This window comes from Palaemon carinicauda, chromosome 23 (genome assembly GCF_036898095.1).
Source record: "Palaemon carinicauda isolate YSFRI2023 chromosome 23, ASM3689809v2, whole genome shotgun sequence".
Classification (NCBI taxonomy): Eukaryota; Metazoa; Arthropoda; class Malacostraca; order Decapoda; family Palaemonidae; genus Palaemon; species Palaemon carinicauda.
In genome coordinates this window covers 74,837,600-74,858,915 of record NC_090747.1, presented here as the reverse complement: position 1 = coordinate 74,858,915, position 21,316 = coordinate 74,837,600, and the positions used below count along the sequence as shown (strand labels likewise).

Here is a 21,316-nt window from a genome sequence, read left to right as displayed (position 1 = left end):
ACTAAAGATTTGGCCAACAGCTTTTAATCATTTCAAAATAAAGCAGGCTGATAAAAATTACCACATATTTCTATCAAAATGCCTGAAATATTGGTAAATGAAGCTAGTAATTGTGATTTCATATCAGAAAAAAAACAAATTGCATTTATAAACCCAAAATTACTTATGGGTATACCATACCTTCTGACAAAATAACTTGAGAAAAATGGAAATCTATCAATAGACAAAGTTTACGATCCAAGAATAATACTGGGAAAATTAAGATAATACCGAGGAGTATTACTCGGGTATCAAAACACCTGGGATAAAAATCCTTCACTAGCTCTTCAAGATACTATTATTTCAAATGTCCACTCTGCCTTCAGTTCACTTGCTATGGAAACCTTGAATTTATCAGCTAACATTTGCTAATCATCATTGATAATTTTTCTCTTACACAAGAAATCAGATTTAAAATTCAAATCACCTTGAAAGGATCCCAATTCTATAAAATTTTGCATCCCAAAACTCATATGGACAAAAAAGAAATTTATATGAACCTTTCAAAAATAAAAGAAAAACAAAGATATGAATTGCCAAGTTGAAATCATAAAAAAAAAAACCATCACGAAAAACCCAGCCAATCACTGATCTGTTGTAAATTAATTACTAATGATTTAATTATCCAGGAAACTACATAATGCTTGCAAAGTTTTAGCATCACATGGGATGAAAAGGGAAGAGGTTTCATCCCCAGCAATAAAACTGCTTTCTTTTATTTTCCAACCTGTACAGATCATTAGTTAGGAGTTCATTAGCTTTACCAGACCACCAAGATTCAAAGAAACCCTCTTAGGGCTTGCCATACTAAGGTCAAGCTTTTCCAAGATCAATAATTACTTATTAAAATCTAATTAAGTGAGAATCCAGCAAGCAATGGGTAAATTAGTTAAACATTTCTTCCATACGAAGCATCTCCAGTAATCCAAGAATCCTTAAGGTACCCATTGGGTATAATACTTTGTTAAATGGATGTGGGAAACAGAAATAAAAAAGTTATCACAATCTTAAATGCCAAAGTCTTGTTAAACGTTATATGGCTATTATATATATACTGTATAAAGTGTTATGAATGTTACTAGTACCTTAAAATTAACACCGCGTCATCAAGCTTATGGGACTGTGGGTGGCAACTCTTCCATACTTTACCATTGGACACTTATATCAAGTACTGTATACAGCTTTTATCGGCCTGTTTTAACCCTTGGCTGTAGTCACGTTTCTAGATTTAACCATCACAAAGAAAACCACCAAACAGTTGACAAACTTTTAATCCTGCCTATGAGATTAAGACTACTTTAGAGAAACCATGGCCAATTTTATTTTTTGAAAACCAAAAATGCAAAAACCACCAGTTTTTTTTAGCTATTAACGCAGGTAGAGATCATTGTTACACTTCAGTGTAATGACAACATAAAGTCAATCACACACACTCCTTACATAGAGTACAGTATAAAATGGTGAAAAACACTACATACGAAATGCTCACCTTCTCTGAAGGAGCTGATTCTAGCTACACCTAATGGTGGTCTTACTATACAGAACTCTGAGACAAACTGACTCGTGCCATTTCAGGAGGTGAAGCGCAATGAAAGAGCTCTTAAAAGCTTCTCTCTCAGCAACTCAACCTACTGGAGACTTAGCCAAAATTGTGCATTAACATAATGTTAAATGGCAACAATGTGACAGTTATGTATAAGCATAATTTTCTGACGAAATAAAATTCATCCAAAATGCATATGGAAACTCTTGAATGGCTGTGTCAATACTGATTTCCAAAATAAATAAAATTTCAGTTATGTTATTCTAAATGTAAATGTAGTAGTCTAGAAAATGGTTCCATATAAATCTCTTAACTATTGATAAGTTTGCCATTCCACCTACATATTTCAATAGCTTAATAAAAAAAAATACCCATTCAAAACATTCATGACAAAACACTTAGTATCACAAGTAAAAATAGCCCCCCAAAAATAACAACAGCTGCCTATCTCTCCTCTTGCATCCTCAACTGTCAACAGCAGTGATATTTTCTTCTGTAATAATACACTGAACAACATAGTTGTGAACTATATTGCACTCACATACATGGAGCCGGTCACCTAAAAGTTTGCCACTATAGTACCAACGCTGACGCCAGCCATTCAAATCCTCTTGGATCTGAAAGAGAAATATTGTAGAATAAATAAAGAAAACAGCACCGTGTAAAATTATACATCAACACCATGCTCTCAGCAATAACGGCAATATTTTCATCTCTAAGAACTCTTTGAGATAGATAAATTCAAGATAGTGTTTTAGTATTCCTGAGCTTACAAATAGTCCTCAATGAACTTGGAATAATTTCTACAATGTGAAACATATTCTCAAGCAATCAATACTTACTGGCTTACAAAAATAAAAATAAAAAATTAAAGAGCCGGAAAATTTACTATTTAACACCAATACCAAGCAGAGGAAGATGACTTTCTTGATGTTGGATTCTGCAAATGGACTGATTCTATGGAAAAAACCAAAATCAACCTTCTTGTAAATCTTACCTAGAAGTCATCCCACAAGGGATACTGATGGGAGTATGTGACAGAATCCAAGAAAATTTAAAGTAGGTTTTTAAACTAGACCAAAGGAGGACAACCTTATCGCTTAAATATGGTCAAAGTTTGGAGTTCAAGATCTGAATATAAGATCTTTAAAGGTACAGGGAAGGAGGCACCTGACTAAGCTTAATTCTCCTAGTTCTCTTCTCACTGGGTTGTACCATAGCTCTTATTTATAAATAAAAGCCTCACACTGGGTTATATCACAACTCATTTATAAATAGAATTATCATTATTATTATTATTACTAGCTAAGCTATAACCCTAGTTGGAAAAGCAGGATGCTATAAGCCCAAGGCTCTATCAGGGAAAATAGCCCAGTGAGGAAAGGAAACAAGGAAAAACTACAAGAAGGTTAAGAACAGTAATATCAAAATAAATCTTTTATATATAAACTATAAAAAACTTGAAAATAAGAAAAGGAAGAGAAACAAGATAGAATAGTATGCCCAAGTGTACCCCCTAACCCACAACTGTGGAAGACCATGGTACAAAGGCTATGGCACTACCCAAGACTTTGAGAACAATGGTTTGATTTTGGAGTGTCCTTCTCCTAGAAGAGCTGCTTACCATAGCTAAAGAGTTTCTTCTACCACTACCTAGAGGAAAGTAGTCACTAAACAATCACAGTGCAGTAGTTAACCTCTGGAGAGAAGAAGAATTGTTTGGTAATTTCAGTGTTGTCAAGTGTATGAGGGAAGAGGAGAATGTGTTAAGAATAGGCCAGACTACTCTGTTTATGTGTAGACAAAGATGAAATGAGCCGTAACCACAGAGAGGAATCCAATGTAGTACTGTCTGGCCAGTCAAAGGACACAATAACTCTCTAGCGGTAGAATCTCAACGGGTGACTGGTGCCTTAGAGCCGAGCTCAGATGTTTTGGATTAACAAATTATTATAAATAAGCATGCATTTAACCCTATGAAAACCATAATCATCGGTCACTATTATTGTTAGTGTTACTGCAGTGGGTGGCAAATGCTACTACTAAAAACGTACTAATGTTATCTACTTTGTATAATCTACAAGTTGAATATTTGTAGGTTTCTACAATAAAATAAATACAGAATTAAAATTAAAATATCTCTATTCTCCTGTTTATAAGCCACATTTTGAACACTCAATAAAATATCTATTCCCATTAAGATGTAACAATAAAATTTGTAACGATGTTAAAGAAGGCAAAGTTTATATTGATGATAGTAAGATAGAAAAAAATACGTGAACATCAGTGTTTGTATAAAAAGGAGAGTTTAATATTAGTAAAAGTTTTGAGATTGAAGGAAACCCAAATAGTAATGACTGGATTTATAGATTTGGGCTGTATAGCACAGCACTGAAGCCTGTGAGGCAATTAAGCAACCAGGTTCAGTCAGGTAAAACCCTTGTAACACAACCACGCCTTTTCTTTCCATTTCAATCTTCCCTTCTCTTGGGGTACAGCCTTGACAGACCTCGCTAGCTGGACTCAATCTGATAGTTAGGTAAGCCCACTCAGCTTGTAGCTATTCCATGCTTAAGCACAGGAGTGATGTAGCCAGGCAAACCATAATCCTAAAATGGCCTACAAGATGTACCATCAGCAAACTCATTAACTTTGCCAGGTCTTCGACACAGAGTTTCCGGTTTGTGTGAAACCCTTTTAAAGGCCAGGGCTGTAAAACCCACTAGTTCTACTTCTGGTTTTCACAAAGTATGAAGAACCCTTACCCTTACAGCATCCCACATGCTCAAGTTTCTAGTTCCCAGGTTAAGTTTCCAGCCATTTGGAATGGAGACTTCCTCCTGACTATGGGCGAATTTCCTAAGTAAGGGAAAAAGGTTTGTATCTTGGACAAGTTAGACCAAGAGCTCAAAAGATCTCGAGCGTGAAACCAACGTCTGCACATCGATTGAGCATGTAACACTAGGATAATGAACATGTGTCAGGCAAGAGCCAACTATCAGAGACCCCAGAGGAAATAAATTCCCAACCGGAGAAACATCCTTAAAGTCCCCCAACCAGAAAAGAGAAATGAGTAGACTTTGAAGGAATGGGAAAAACAGGCTTATGATAAGAATGTTCCTCTCTGACAAACTGGAGGACCTCCAGAGAATGGAAAACCCCTACTTTGAGGCCCATAAAAAGGGCAACATAGGACATACTATCTCAAAGAAGGCCGGCCCCCACTAAAGAGAGACCAAAGGAAAGCCAATGCCTGAAGTCATTCCCCAGTCTAGTAAAGGAGCATCAGCACCGACACTAGGGAACCTGAAAGGAACAGCCCAACATGACAGACACTTAGAGGAGGAAAGGCAAACAAAATGACTGTGATATGCCACCTGTACTCAAATCAAGGATCTCCAAATCTAAGGTCAAACTGAGATTAGTCAACCCCAATGGGCAACAGCCCGGGAAAAAGGAGACTTCAGGACCAGGGAAAAAGGAGACTTCAGGACCGAGGAAAAGGGAAAACCCCCGAACCCACGATGTTCAGGTTCCCGGAAACGGTCCCTCACTCCAAGGACCACCGGACCGAAACGCCCTCTGATCCCAAAAGAGAACCCCTTCCAGATCTAGGGCGTCTGACCCAAACCAACAGGTCCAGAGAGGATGAAAAAAGAAGCGTTCCATAATAGAGACGGTCCCTGAAACAAGCAAAGGAATCTCTCAACTCCGAGAAGAAGCGACAAGAGCCTCCTTGTGCACAAGACTAAAGATTGACACAAAACCACGAAAAAAAAGAAAACAATCAACCTGAGCTGCCATCCTCCCCTAAAGGAAAGCCCAAGAGTGGCAGAAAACAAGGATAGAGGAAAGAGAAGACTCAAAAGCTGGCCCACTACGCCTCATTAGCTTGGTGTGTAGGGGGCGGGCTGCCTTGGCACAGGGTTTTCTGTCTATGTAGGATTTAGGTGTTTAACAAGATCACTCATTGCTATACCGTAGTACCAAGCTCAACATGAGAACCACAAGAAGCAAGACAAACACTTCACCTTTTGCAATTAGTACAATATCATACGATTCATGCTCCCTGCAATTTATCAGGTCCACAGAAGGGTCAGATCCTGAATGGATCGAAGGGATGATTGCAGCATTGTTTTATGAAGATAAAATTATTGCCGGGTTCCACAAAAATTACACAAAATGAAAATCTACACAAGGATATCACATAAAAAACACTAATAAGGTAACTTATTACAAAAGAACCGACAAACTTTTGAAGAATGAAGGTTCCCTGGACTAAAGAAAAATGTTTATTAAAAAATACAGAGCTACGGGCCTCGAGCTCTGAAATAACCGACTGTTATAACAATGGACAACCTGTTTGGGTTACAGAGTTGCCAACAGGGGAACAGAATAGGAGGTAGTACAATTGCCAATGTGGTAAAAATTTAGGCAGTTGTTTGAGATTCAGGGCTAGATATATTATCCTAAGGTAATGTTCATTGACAACCACAGGAAGGTTTCTGGTGTCATATGTGATAGGATATTCCCCGTAAGTTTAAAGGGTTGAGTGCACAAGGCAGTTATCTCACCAGCAATATGGGTTGGAAGCAACACCACTAAAGAAATGAGAGAAGAAAGTTGGACTAAGACAAGGATACTCAGGTGGATAAGTGGAGTAACCAGAATGGACAGGGGTAGAAATGAACATATTAGGGGAACAATAAAGGTCACTGAAACATCAAAGAAAGTGCAAAAGGCAAAGTCAAGATGGTATGGTCACCTGATGAGAAGAGCTACACTTGGCAAGAGAAGTGATGGACATGGAGGAGTCATTCCAGTTCTGACCACAAAAATCTGGAGATTTTGTTGGGGATGGTAATTTCCATGTGTTCCGCCTCCCACAAGGTCGTAGTTCCTGGGCTAGCGACATGGACCACGTGTGTCCCGCCCAGACCACCAGCCTCGCTGCCCGGCCCGAAAGACTTCTTCGTTCCCCACCAACTCAATAGTCGCCCACATGGCCGACTCAGACCACACACATTCGCCACTCCGGCTACCTTGCCAAGGGACCATGTGACCGCTCCAGACACCTTAGGACCTTAGCTGTTTCATGAGGCTTTTCTGAGTTCCTCAGACGGGCAGCCAGGCTCTTCTTGGTCAGGTCCCCCTCCCAACCCACTTCAGGTCTCTGCAGAGGCACGTCCAGCCTCTCTAACCTTCCACAAACAGGGCGTCGCCTACAGCGGATCAAGAGTCCCGTTCTCCATCAAGAGGTAAGAGACGTTCAGCCGAGCCATCCTGTGTTCCCCCAAAGAGAGGTTCATCCACCACACAGGGAGGAGAGAGTTCAGCAGGGCAAGAAGAGGGAATGTTCCAGATCCACCTTGCTTGAGATAATCTCCCTAGTCAGGAAACATCATGACAGGGGTAGCCGTAGGGACTTCTCGCCACCCAGTCGCAGTTTCAGTTATCGCAGCAGGATTACAGGTTGTCGGTGTGGCCATGACCGTTCCAGTTTAGCTCTCAAACATCCTTCCCAGGAGCGGCGGAGCCCTGTAGTTGAGAAACTCCTTAGCGCCTCCTTTCACATGGGCCGCCTGGGAAATCCGCGGTCGGCGCCGATCCGACCCAACCCTTCCTGCCCGGGGACTCCACAGATCAGGTCCCCCTCATGAGAATGTTCCGCTCCATCCTCCTCACCGCCATCAGAGAAGTTTTTGTCTCTTGGGGAGCCGAGTGTTTACAGAGACGACTTGGAAGCGTATTCCTCCAGGCCAGTGGAAGACCACACGTCCTTGGACGAGGCTTCGGTCTTCAAAACCGATTGATTGATTTACTCAAAGTTTTCTAGAGGGTCATGGCCTTGATCCACTAGTAAAACGGCATCCCCAACCCGCTTCCTCTACACACTCTGCAGGGCACCTTGCAGGTGCAATTTCATGTATGGTGTCCCAGTACAAACTAGACAGCTCCTGACCCTGCCCTTGATGCAGGCCACTTCACATGCCCTTGCCAGCCTAGAAGGGATCGTTGGGGGTCCAGGAAACTCCTTCCTGTCGCACAGCTCGGGCAAACTCCTTCCACCACCAATGACTCGTCAAGAGGCATTTCTACACACCGGATGGCCTCCCAACAGGTTGGTGGAGGACAATCTTGCGGCGTTTGCCACAGGTTCTTCGGAAGACATGATGTTGAGCGGAGGGCTGAACTTCTTGTTACAGGAGGCAATATCCACAGAAGCCTTGGCCTGGTCGGCAGCGGTATCCTCATTTGCTATGGAGCACCTGCCCTCCGATCCCGTGAGATCACCGTTCCGAGCACTCGTGCTATCGGGAGGTAGAGCAGTAAACTTCCTTCGAAGGAGGGTACACTCGGGTACACTATTCTATCTTAATTCTCTTCCTCCTGGTTTTTTTTTAAGTTTTTATAGTTTATATAGGAAATATTTATTTTAGTATTACTGTTCTTAACATGTTTTATTTTTTCTTATTTCCTTTCCTCACTGGGCTATTTTCCCTGTTGGAGCCCCTGGGCTTATAGCATCCTGCTTTTCCAACTAGGGTTGTAGCTTAGCACATGATAATAATAATACTATACTGTCCCGACTGCCCCAAGAGATGCAAGACAGGTAGTCTCGGCTCCTGAGGACGTTGGTCACAGAGGAGTCTCTCTTCCCGGGACACCTAGTGGTAGAAGCCCTGAAGAAGTGGCGCAAGGCCAGTCAAGACCCAATGCTCCTCAGGGCCTCTTTGGGGAAGCAGTCTTCCCATCACCCCAGGGATTCCCACCCAAGATTGGCTTACCCCCCTCAACCAGCGCACCTGCCCTTTGAACAGTCGTTGAACATATGGTCTGCAGTTACATGGCCCTCCTTTGTGGGCCCTGCCGGTCCCTCTGGCTACCCTAGACCAATCGCCAACCGCTTCCCCGCAACGGTCACTTCCCAGGAAGTAGGATCGGAGGCAACTCTCCCTTTCAGACTATGCAGGTAGGGGGATGCTAAGACACTACACAGGACAAGAGAACAATGGTTTGATTTCGGAGTATCTTTCTCCTAGAAGAGCTACCTACCATAAATAAACAGTCTGTTCTACACTTACCAAGAGGAAATTAGCCACTGAACAATTACAGTGCAGTAGTTAATTTCTTTGAGTGAAGAAGACTTGAGCCAATGGATAAAGTGAGGAAGATCTAAGGAAACCAATGCATTCTTTATGTCTAGTTCATCATCAGTGGTCAACAAGCAAGAGCTTCCAGCATATGTTGAAGTGCAGTGATTACCTCACTTTCTACCAATCCTGAAAACACTCGGTAAATCAGAGTTCTCCCTGCTCCTCGAGCATACTCTACGGGAACAAGCCAGGGGCAAGGAAAGCAGTGTTAAAGTCTCTTCAGCATTGTCTTGGGCATTGCCAAGATTTAGCCTTCCTGCTCCTGAAAGAATGAGCCCGGCTTAACGGGAGGCCACAATTTATGCTCAGCATATGGGAATAATTGCGAATAATTATGAGCCTGAAATCACAGTGAGTTTGGATCTATCAGTAGTTTAGTAAAAAAACAATGTGTTGTTCATCCTATCAAGCACACAAACAAATTTCTGCTTCTTTTCATCATTAACAAAAAGTCACAATCAACTATTCAAACAATAATCATTGCAGCTGAATACATAAATGAAGTGTATTTACAAGGAGTGGGCAAGGCTACTTGCCCATGCTCACCATCGGGTAGCAACTTGGCCAAGGCACCAGCCATCCATGGAAATACTACCACTAAAGAGTTATTGGGTCCTTTGACTGGCCTGACAGTACTAAATTGGATATCTCTCTCTGGTTAAGGTTCACTTTTCCTTAGCCTACACATACACAAAATTGACTGGCCTATTCTTTCCACATTCTCATCCTCATATACCTAATAACACTGAGGTTACCAAACAATTCTTCTTTAATCAAGGGGTTAACTACTGCACTAATTGTTCAGTGGTTACCTTTAGTCTTGGGTAGTGTCATAGCCTCTGAACCATGGTCTTCCACTGTCTTGGAGTTCTCTTGCTTGAGGGCACACTAATGTAACTTTTCTTTTCTTCTTGTTTTCCTTGAAATGGTGTGTTGGGCAGACTTAATAGAAGGGCCATGGATGCCTAGCGGTTTATCGAGAGGTTATCTTTGCCTTATGTTTCTTTATTTTAATAGAAAGGCCAAGGATGCCTAGTGGATTATCGAGAGGTTGTCTTTGCCTTATCTGTTTATTTTAATAAAAGGGTCATGGATGCCTAGTGGTTTATCAAGAGGTTGCCTTTGCCTTATCAGTTTCTTTATTTCAATAGAAGGGCCATGGATGCCTAGTGGTTTATCGAGAGGTTGTCTTTGCCTTATCCGTTTCTTTATCTTACTCACAATTATTCATATTCAAGAGCATCATTAGTGTCCTCCCTTCAGTTGGTGGCTATTCTGGAGGGGTAATTAGCCTAGTTTGCAATTTGGCTTTCGTAAAGGCCTTGGAGCATGTCATCCCCTTCTTACAATCTACTAATGCTGTACAGAAATCCTTTAATTGTGGTCAAGAAGTTCATATAATTGGCCTTGATTTTAGTACTGCATTGCCTTTGACCATGTTACTCAAGAGGCCCTTATTTTCAAACTCAAACAGTTGGAAATGGGTGGTTCTTTTCTTAGAATCATCATTGAATTTTCAAGTAATAGACAGCAAAATGTTGTTGTTGATGGGCACTATAGTAGGTATACTAATGTAATATCTGGTGTTCCTTAGGGTAGTGTTCTTGACCCATTACTCTTCATACTATATACACATTACATAACATTTAGCCTATAAACAAGATCATTGCATATGCAGATGATGCTACTCTCTTTGCATCAATTCCATCTTCTGAATGTAGATCTGCGGTTGTTGAATCTTTTAATAGAGATCTAGCTAAAATTAGTACATGGTGCAAAATATGGGGCATAAAAGTTGAACCCTAACAAAACTCAAAGTATGATTGTAAGTAGGTCAAGGAAAGTGGCTCAACATCTGGATTACAGCATTGATAATGTTTATCAAACTCTGTATGACCTAAAATTTAAGGTGTGATTCTCAATAGCAAATTTACTTCTGAGAAACACATTCGGTCTGTCCCTTCTTAATTCCAAAAATTGGCTAATTGAGAAAGTCATATAAGATTTTCAGTGATCAATCTGCAGTATTGTAAAGAAGTGCTTTAATTCTTTCGTTCTGCCTTCTTTCGAGTATTGTTCTCCTGCCTGGTTTTCAGTTGCTGAATCTCATCTTAATTTGTTGGACAGAACATATAGTCTATTAAATTTCTTATTCCTGATCTAGATATTGATTTTTGGCACCGTCATTCAGTTAATTCGTTATGCATGTTGCATAAGATTTGTAATAATCCTGACCATCCTTTGAATTCAGATCTACCTGGACAGTACCATCCTGTTAGTAATACTAGGTATGCAGTTAATTCTAATGGTCATGCCTTCTTCATCGTGAGGCTCAATACTGCACAGTAATCTATTAGTTTCATTCCAGCTGTGACCAGGTTGTGGAATGATCTTCCTAATCAGGTAGTTAAATCAGTGCAACTTCAAAAGTTCAAACTTGCAGTAATGTTTTTATATCAAATAAGTCTCTCTTTATAGTTTATTTATGAAAGATTTATTTTGATGCTGTTATAGGTCTTGGAATATGTTATTTTAATTGTTCATTACTTGTCTTGTAGTTTATTTATTTCCTATCCCCACTGGGTTATTCTTCTTTGTTGGAGTCCATGGGCTTATAGCATCCTGCTTTTCCAACTAGGGTTATAGCTTAGCTATTAATAATAATAACAATAATAATAATAATAATAATAATAATAATAATAATAATAATAATAATAATAATAATAATAATAATAATAATAACCTCCTTAATTCCAAAAGCCAATCCAGCTCTATTGGAAACATTCCCTATTCCAAAGGAAGAAAGATTTGTATATGCCTGTGAACAAATACAATTTGTTGCAAAGAACTTACAGGTAGATACCATTCATAAAAGAACCTAATTACTTTGTAACTTCATCATTCCAGCAATTTTGGTCATTGATATGGCATGGCTTGAATAGCATACTGTATATAGTATTGAAGATGCTTTGCAACCTCTCATAAGCCTCGGTTAAATTTCTTTCTGGCTTCTATTTTAAACCTGTTTCCTTTGTTCTTGATTTAATTACCCAACTTCTTCAACTTCCCATAACTCAAATAAATAATTCTCACCATTACAATTTACTCAAAGGAATGTCCCTTCAACTTTGAATTCCCCACATTCTCCTAAAAAAAATTAAAAAATTCATCCTCTCTACTTACTGTAGTTAGAAGACCTTTCTCAATTGCTTAGAAATAAATGTTACGATTGCTTACATAACATATGCCTACAAAATATAATTTCATCTTGACAAACACCAAACTGTACTTACATCAAGCTTCTTCTTAGCTGTGGCAATAGTGTCTGTGGATCGGACTGTTAATTTAACATCCTTGCTTGTCGTGGAGAGGCGAACTTTGAGGACCACTTCTTCTCCTTCTACACTGCCTTCTCCTGAAAATGAATCCAAATGCTAAAGTCTTTTATTTAAATTATCAATAATCATAATTTGTATGCATCCTCATGAAACAAGGTAAAAGGGCCATATACCTGTCTATTAAGCATCATTAGTATCAATTGTACTAAAGGGAAAACCGGACAAGGAGAAAAACTTAGTTCGACATACAACTGCGCCCAAGAGATCTTTCTGTTATGAGATAGGAGATTTGATCAAACACCCAATGCTGATATTACCTTGGCAATTAAGACTTCCTTTTAGCTTTAATTAAACTAAATTATGTTAATGCTTTCAGGATATGTACAGTTTTTCTACAGTATATGTACAGCACAGCATATGAACTTATTTAGCTGCCCATTACATAATTAAAATGAAGCATAACCTAACCCACAACATATATTCTTTGGAACTCCATTTTGAGTTGGACTGAAAATTTTTGGTTTCTTTTCAAATTCAAATGACCTTTTCTGCCTTTATCATATTCCATAACTACATCATATTCAAGATTAACTTATAGTATTATGAATTGAGTGAATGGGCCTACATCATAAAATAGCCTAAACTCTGTTTTCAGCCAAAAAGTGTCAAATATTAATATCTAGAACCCTCTTGGCTTCACTGATTCCAGACAAAAAGTGCTATGCTATACAAAAATTACTTCAACTGTTGTCAGTCTCATAAAATCTAAATATTTTTTTTCCTAATTATACAAACCAGAATCCTTTAATATCAGTATGATTTCTGCAAAGCTGGAATTTTGGTTTTATAAATTTATAAAACCCTGACAGCTAACTGAGAAGCCACTTTGACCTCCACCTAGAGCTTGCGGTGTGGATGAGTCAGGAAAGTACTGTATAGCTTAAAGGACACAGGTTTTTATAATTTGGAAAAATACAAAAAACTTTAAAGTTTGTGATTTGTTCCTACACTGATACAAACTCTAGCCATTTAATAGGGAGACTTATCCTTAGGAGGGAGGAAGTCCCCGTAACCAAACCGACTGGATTAAAATACTGGGATGTCTCTGCACTTAGACCTAAGAAGGATTAAGAGTATTAACTTTAATCCACTTCCTATAACCTGAATTTCAGGATATAGGCTAGGTTACTGTCATTTGACAATGACTGGAAGTGTTGAAGCACTAGAAAGCCTGCTTTCAATTCCCTCACATTAATATGAAGAGACCTGTCCTCTAGCAACCATTGTCCTGATGCTAGATGCTCATTGAGATGGAGCCCCCACCCTCTTTCAGATGCGTATGTAAATAGGATATTTGGAAGGGAACACTAAGGAAGATCCCTAAAACAGACTTGCCTCATCTAGCCACCAAAGTATGTCAGATCTGGTGTCTTGCTCAATCGGTACCGAGGTTTGAGGGAAATCCGTGGTCTGCAAACAGTCTCTTTTTAGGCACCATTGTAATGATCGAAAGCGGAGGCAACTATGAGGAACAAATTTCTCTAGAGAGGTCAGGTGGCCTAATAGCTGTTGCTGTAGCCATTGTTGTGCTAGTAACTTTGCCTGTTGAAGGAAGGAATGGGCTACTTTCCTGAATCAGGTTACTCTGTCTTGGGATTAACTCTCCCCACTACTGAACTGTATCTACGTCCATACCATGGTATATCATTCTTTGTTTGGGTAAAAGCTGGGACTTCTCCTGATTTGACAAAATACCCAGATCGCTACAAAATTAGAGGAGCATATCCCGATGATGACAAAATTGGGACTGAGTGAGCAGTATCAGCCAGTCATACAAGTACCAGATCAGATGAATTCTGGCCCATACCGACACCAATGACTACCTGGGGGGGCCATGGACAACTCGAAGCAAAGAACTTTGAAAGTAAAAGATTTCTCCATAGGACAAAGCATAGATACTCTCGTGAAGAAAAATTTACTGGGATCTGGAAGTATGCGTCCCTCAGATTGAGTGAAATCATCAAGTTGTTCTTCATTAGGTTGTTTCCATCCTGAATTGAGTCTGTTGGATGCACTCGTTCAGGGCTAAGGGATCTATTACTGGTTTCCAGTCCCTTGCGGCCTTTTCAACCAGAAACAGACAGCTGAAAATGCCCAGAGACTCATCTCAGACTTCTTCTAGAGTGCCCTTTAGCAACATTGTATGCATCTCCAACTGAAGGGCAAGGTCTTTTTCCCTTCTGGGGGGATAGTGAAATCACATGGTCAGAGCTGTAATGAGGGGAGGTGGAAAGCTGTTGAACAAAAAGCGGTATCCAAATCGAAGCAAGTCCACCGTCCACTGCTCATCCATTTCGCTGCCAGGCATCCTACCACTGAATATGATCGAAGGGGGGGGGGGGGTTATTGCTGGCTCTAGCATAATGGATGGCCTTGCCTACCGTTTCATCTGGGATTCTGATAATGTCCCCTTCTTTGGCAAAATGGCTGACCAGAATCAGAGGGCTTTCAAGACACCCATGGTGTGGTTCAGGGGTCATGTCTAATTGTCTCCAGTCTAGGGGCTGGTCTGGAAGCCTGCCCAGACGGAGGAGATAAACTAGTATGGTTATTGTAGGCTGAAGATTGAGGCCTACCAAAAAAAACACAGCTCTATGGAGAAGCAAATCCTGATTGGATTTGCTCCATTCATCTTCCATTGGTTCTACCTGTTAGAACAGAAGAACCCTTAACTGAGGAATTCTTGAGGTTCAATACCTCCCTCTCGTCTACTTGCTTCGTGAACTTAGAGGCAACCCCGTCTTTCTTATTTAAACCTAGTTGGCTCGCTGGATAGCTACCTGGTGAACAAAAATTCCACAGCTTTTGCCCCAGAGTGAGGTCTGTGAACTATCTCTTCTTCTCTACATTGGAGAGGTTCAACCTCAAGGATAAGTATCCCATGGTATCTGACCATTGGTCCAGCCAGGATGCTGCTTGCAAAGTACTCAATGATGCAACTTCCATGTTTCAAGCTTCTGAAGCTGTGATTGTAATATGTTGAGTGGCTAGTTTCTCTGATGAAATGGATGGAGGCAGGATAGAAACAGCTGGGTCTAGGAGCAGAGAAGAGGGGTGAGAGTCCTGTGTTACGTAACAGAACCTCTACTTCGGAAAAAAAGCTGGTGGCAGGATTTTAGAAGGTTGGCCAGCTTTCAAGGAGTCTTTCCAAGGCGATACTGCATATCGACCTTATCAGATCCCTCCTTAGTTAACTCGGACAGGAAACCTACTCCTCTCCAACCCTTAGGAGTACAGTACTACCACTAGCGAGTTATTGTGTCCTTGGACTGGCCACACTACATTGGATCCCTCTCTCAGGTTACAGCTAACTTTTTCTTTGCCTTCAATAACTTTCTAGCTATAGTATCTCAATGGGTGGCTAGTGCCCTGGCCAACCTAGTACCTATGATAGAGGTGATAAGTGTTAGTAGTGTAAATAAATGTATTTCAATGGAAATGAAAGTAGTCATTATCAAGAAACTAGATAGCGGTGAGAAGATGGCAAATACTGTACGTTCCTATCAAGTAAATCGCTCAACAATTGGCACGATTTATAAGACAACACCGAGTTATCTGATGACTGAATTATCAAAGGTGTCGGCTAACTCGTCTCCCTTCCTCATATCTCCGTCAGAGTAAGAAAATGGTTTGAAAGCATATCTTATTGTTTTCTTTATCTAATTATTACACTGCAATGCACTGTACTATATATCTGACTGCATTGTGTAAGAGAGAGAGAGAGAGAGAGAGAGAGAGAGAGAGAGAGAGAGAGAGAGAGAGAGAGAGAGAGAGAGAGAGAGAGAGAGAGAGAGAGAGAGAGAGAGAGAGAGAGTGTGTGTGTGTGTGTGTGTGTTACAAGGGTTTTGGATGTCCCAGACTTTTTAATCCATCTGCACATACTCCATTCACTCTTTGGTAGAGCAATTTAGTTTAAGCATTTAGAGTTCTTATGATCTTGTCTAACTCATTCTTGAACTCGTTTACCATGTTACTGTTTACTACGTCCGCTGGAAGCCTATTCCAGGTATTTGCTATTTTGTGTGTAAAGAAATTGCCACACAGAGTGGTGTGGTATCTTTTTAATTCCAGTTTGTATCCGTTACCTTTGGACTGATTTGTGCTAAGCGTGAATAGATTGTTGTAATCTACATTTGTTATTCCTTTAAAAATTTTGAATGCCTCTATTAACTGTCCCCTTTGTTGTCGAGTTTGTAGATCAAATAAGTTCAAACGCTCCATCATCCGTCTATTTCCAAATAGCTTTGGTGTTGGAACTAGTTTGGTGGCCATTGCTTGTACCGCTTCCAGTCTATCTATATCCTTCTGAATACTTGGAGCCAAGAATTGGATTCCGTATTCTAGATGGGGTCTTACTAGCGAAGTGTACAGCTGTAGTACAGTGTCTTTGTTTCTGTATTTGAATTGTCTTTATGTAGCCTATTATTTTTGTGCTTTCTTTTCAGCTTTTATGCTCTGTTTGGTGAACTTCAAATTCTTGCTGATAATGATACCGAGATCTTCCTCCTGGTCCAAACTTTCTATTTCATTACCCAGCAGTCAGTAATCTGATTGTGGGATACTATAATCTATGTGCATGATTTTCCCTTTCCCACAGTTGAAAGACATTTGCCATTTCAGGACTTTTCTTCTAGCTTCATTAGATTCTCTCTTCAGGATTCTACATCTGAATTCGCTGCATTTATGCCTAGTTTAGTATCCTTGGCAAATTTGGATTTTCTACTAGTTAGTCCTAAATCTATTTCAATGTAGATCAGAAACAGCAATGGTCCAAGGGCAGATCGTTGAGGTACTCCGCTTGTAACAGCTGCCCACTCTGAAGCTTCTCCATTGATTACAACTCTGTTTTCTGTTTGTTAGCCAATCTTTGACCCAACCTGCTGGCTTGTCAATGATGCCTAGTGCTCTAATTTTGTCCATTAATGTTTTATGAGGAACTTTGTCAAAAGCCTTTTAAAAATCAAGGTACATGATGTCTATTGCCCTGCTTTTGTCATAAATGCTAATCATGTGCAAAAACTCTAAAAGCTTTGCCACACATGATCTTTTTTGTCTAAAACCATGTTGGCTGTCTATCAGAAGACTGTTTTTCTCTCTATGTTCTACTATTGAATCTACTATAATTGATTAAAATATCTTGCAAGGCACTGAAGTTGGCACACATGTCCGTAGTTGCCAGGTTCTTCTTTTGGTCCCTTCTTGTAGATTGGAGGAACATTTCCTAGTTCCATCCTTGTGGTGCTTTTCTTTTGTTGGCTGTCTTTTGGAACATTTTGCAAGTGTGGGGTTATCTCTCCTCCTTGTTCTATAATCTCTCTTGGATGAATCTGGTGCTTAAGACTTACTGAGTCCTTTTATTTTCTTTTTGGCATCATCCATTGGAAAGGTGATTCTATTTAATGGTTGTGGCCCTTCATATTTGATAGCTGGTTCAGGGAGGGTCATTGATTCTTCCCTCATGAATACAGTTATGAAATATGCATTCACCAGTTTGACTTTTCCAAATCATTTGTTATAAGATTACCCTCAGAGTTTCTTAATGGGCTAATGTTGATTTTATGTTTTCTGCTGTTTACATATGCAAGAAATTCTTTGGGGTTTTCATTGCTAACTGAAGCCACTAATTTTTCTTCATTGATCTTGGTCTTTCTAACTAGTTCATCTACTTTTCGGCTTGACTATTTGTGCTCAGAAATGTCATGAATTGAAGACTTTGGACCCATTGATTTATGCTTCTGGTTTCTACTTTTTATTGCATTGGCTATTTCTCCGTTGAACCACCTAGGTTGTGGAGTTCCATTTGGTAAAATTTTTCTATGGTATACATTTAGCCCTTTTTTCCTTATATATTTCAACAAAGAAGTCCCATGTGTATCCATGTTCCCTGTTTCGTTGTATTCTAAATTCTTGGCGTATTCCCTCAGTTTTATTCAGTTACTCCGTCTGTAGTCAAGCTTTTTAAAAATTTTCCTTTTTTTTTAAATGAGGAATATTTACCTGAAACCTAACTATTTTGTGGTGGTTTTTGCCAAAAACTTTTGCCTACTGAAACACTTGATACTAGATTTTCTTCAGTTGTTAGCACAATATCTAGTATGTTGTTTTCCCTAGTTGGTTTATCAACCCACTGATGGAGGAATTCATTGTTGACAAATTCTAGTAGCCTATGTCCTTCTCTCTTTGATGTAGAATTCATAGTGTCCAGCTGCATTGAAGTCTCCCATTAGTACAACTAGCTTATTGTTAACTTCTTGTCCAAGTTGTCTATACTCTCTTCATCCTATTCTTGTGTTTGATGTGGTGGTCTGTATATTACTAATATGGACATTTTTTTCCCTATGGTGTTGATATTTGCACCTGTCACTTCACATTCAGTTTCTAATTTAATTTCTATGGAAATTAAAGTGATTTGTAACAGAACATTACTCCTCCACCTTTTTGATAGGGCAATCCTTCCTGAAATGCTTGAAACCTGGGATTTTTTATTCTCCGACAAAATTCTTTGTTTTTTTTTTTCTTAAATCCAGGTCTCAGTAATGCCTATAACATATAGTTACTCACTAGCTATCATTGCCCAGAAGTTTTCCATTTTGTTCCCGACTGACTGAGCATGCACTAGAATCAATCTCCTATTAAAGAGCAAAAGGTTGTATTTGTGTAGGAACAATCAATTATTTGGCATGGGAGAGGAAGACTCAAATCCTCCTAAAACCTTGAAGGGAAAAATAGTAGTTTGAGACTGATTTTACATCTCACTACAGAGTGAAAAATCAATCCTGCACATTAAATATTATAAGTACTGCACATCCATATCCAAAAATATTAAAAAACACACCTGCATCGGTTTCACCATCCTTGTCAGGAGAACGCTGAAGAATGTTAAGTGGGTATGAAAGGCAATATACCGGTAATTGGTACCTGGTGCCCAGCTCATCATAACAATCTGTCAAAGTTCCTGCAAACAAGTATCAAAATACGGTTCGTAAAACTTGAAAAAACTATATATGCAGTACTAGTATTAGTACTGAAATATTTATTTTTTGACATCAACTTTGTACAAATAATAATAATTATTCATCATCATCATCATCATTTAAACTACAAACCTGGTTGGAAAAGCAAAATTCTAAAAGACCAAGTGCTTCAACAGGGAAAAACAGCCCAGTGAGGAAAGGAAATAAACTACAAGAAAAGTAATGAACAATTAAAATAAACAAAATATTTTAATAGTAACCTAAATCTTTATGTGATGAATAATCAAGTATTCACTTCTACTGTCATTAAGCATGACAAATTCGGAGGTAATTTGTATTTTTTATAACGATACAAACCTTAACTATTTATAGGGGTTATTACTTTCGAGGAAACTGAAAGGACGAGCCATTAAGATTTAGCGAGGGTTAACTACCAATCCCGCTAGTTAGCGGGGGATATCAGGGTAGCCTGCTACCCTTCCCACTCACACACTGTGATTCCTCACTTTGCTTGGAGGTAGGACTTCAGGGGGACAGGGTTGGGGGGGCAAGTATGTATAAATAGCTAAGGTTTGTATCGTTAGGAAAAATACAAATGATCTCCGAATTTGTCATTTGTCCCACAACTGAAATACAAACCAACGCTATTTATAGGGATGACTCACCTATTAGGAGGGTGGATGTCCCTGCCAATCTGGCTTTTTAGTCTTACCCGGGTACTCCCTATTGTGCAGGGATTAGAACGACAATAAGGAGACCCTAACACTTTGCTAAACGTGCTAAGCATGGTCTCCGGCCTATGTAAGCGGTGTGTGATGAGAAACTAGCAATGTGACTGTCAGGGTAAAGATTATTCTGAGACTTGCTGGGAATAGCCAAGAAGACCGAGACATTCCCAATACCATCTCGTCAGGGTATGGAGACATAACAGTATTGGGACATTACTAGGATACACAAGGGAGCAATGGTTTATCTGCAGAGGTTTGAGATCAGCTTGTGCAGAGGACCCAGGATGCTGATTTCCCCATGAGAGGGGAGGATGAAGAAAGGAACTCATTCATTTGGAGGGTGGATGTCCCTGCCAATCTGGCTTTTTGGTCTTACCCGGGGTACTCCCTATTGTGTAGGGGTTAGTGTGACAATGCGGAGACTCTAATACCTTGCTAAACCTGCTAAGCATGGTCTGTGGCCTACGCAAGCTGTGTGTGCTGAGAAACTAGCAATGTGACTGTCAAGGTAAAGGTTATTCCGAGACTTGCTAGGAATAACCGAGGAGACCGAGACATTCCCAATACCATCTCGTCAGGGTATGGAGACATAACAGTATTGGGACAATACTAGGATACACAAGGGAGCAATGGTTTACCTGCATAGGTTTGAAGTCAGCTGTTGCAAAGTACCAAAGATGCTGATTTCCCCAAGAGAGGGGAGGATGAAGAAAGACTTTCCCTTTCATTCACTCAGAATAAAAACCCGGGTAACCAATGCCCTCAACCATCTGCTACTTGTCCAATAAGGAGCTTGAGATACTAAACCAGCTGTTGTGCATCCAACACAGGACTGATAGAAAACGTATTGAGGTTCCTGTATGTCACGCTTTGCTAGTAGTGGGCGGTAAACGTAGTTTAGCGTTTCCACACGCCCGCTTGCAATACCTGCGTCAGAATAGTTTTTCTTGAAGGCCAGAGACGTAGCTATGCCCGACATTGCGGGCTCTAGGACAACATGCTGGAGGGGGATCGGGATTCAGAGCAAGGTCAGTGATCCTGCGAATCCATGCGGAGATTGTGTTTTCTGTGATCCTCCTCTTGCTTCTGCCTGTGCTGACGATAAGTGAGGGTGCTCTGGACCAAGCTGCTGCTGATCTCTTGCGGTAGCACCTCAAACATCTTACTGGGTATAATAACAGATGATTGGGTCAACAGTTACAAAGCGGAGACTCGTTATCCGGAAGGAGTCGAATCTAGGATCCGAAACCTGAATTCTGAGTCTAGGCAACAAGCTCAGGGACGAAGCTAAAGCTTACCTCTACCCATCCTTTTGAATGGTCGATGTCAAACAAAAGACCATGAAGTTCACTAACTCGTTTGGCTGAGCCCAAGGCGAGCAGGAACGCCGTCTTCCAGGTTAGAAGGCAAACTGTTGCCTATCGTAATGGTTCGTACCGGGATCCTTCAAGGGACCAAAGAACTCAAACCACATGCC

The 21,316-nt window shown here is 40.1% G+C and overlaps 1 protein-coding gene across 5 annotated transcripts in view; it reads right to left on the bottom strand.

Moving 5' to 3' along the window:
- LOC137617177 (ubiquitin domain-containing protein 1) overlaps positions 1 to 21,316 on the bottom strand; it is an 89,732-nt gene that overhangs the window by 6,209 nt on the left and 62,207 nt on the right. For all 5 annotated transcript variants that reach the window (XM_068347047.1, XM_068347048.1, XM_068347049.1 and 2 more), the window contains 3 exons: positions 18,973 to 19,092; positions 12,033 to 12,154; positions 2,124 to 2,199 (listed from right to left, as the gene is read on the bottom strand). In XM_068347047.1, the coding sequence (XP_068203148.1) occupies positions 2,124 to 2,199; positions 12,033 to 12,154; positions 18,973 to 19,092 (318 nt within the window). The remainder of the gene's footprint in view (positions 1 to 2,123; positions 2,200 to 12,032; positions 12,155 to 18,972; positions 19,093 to 21,316) is intronic.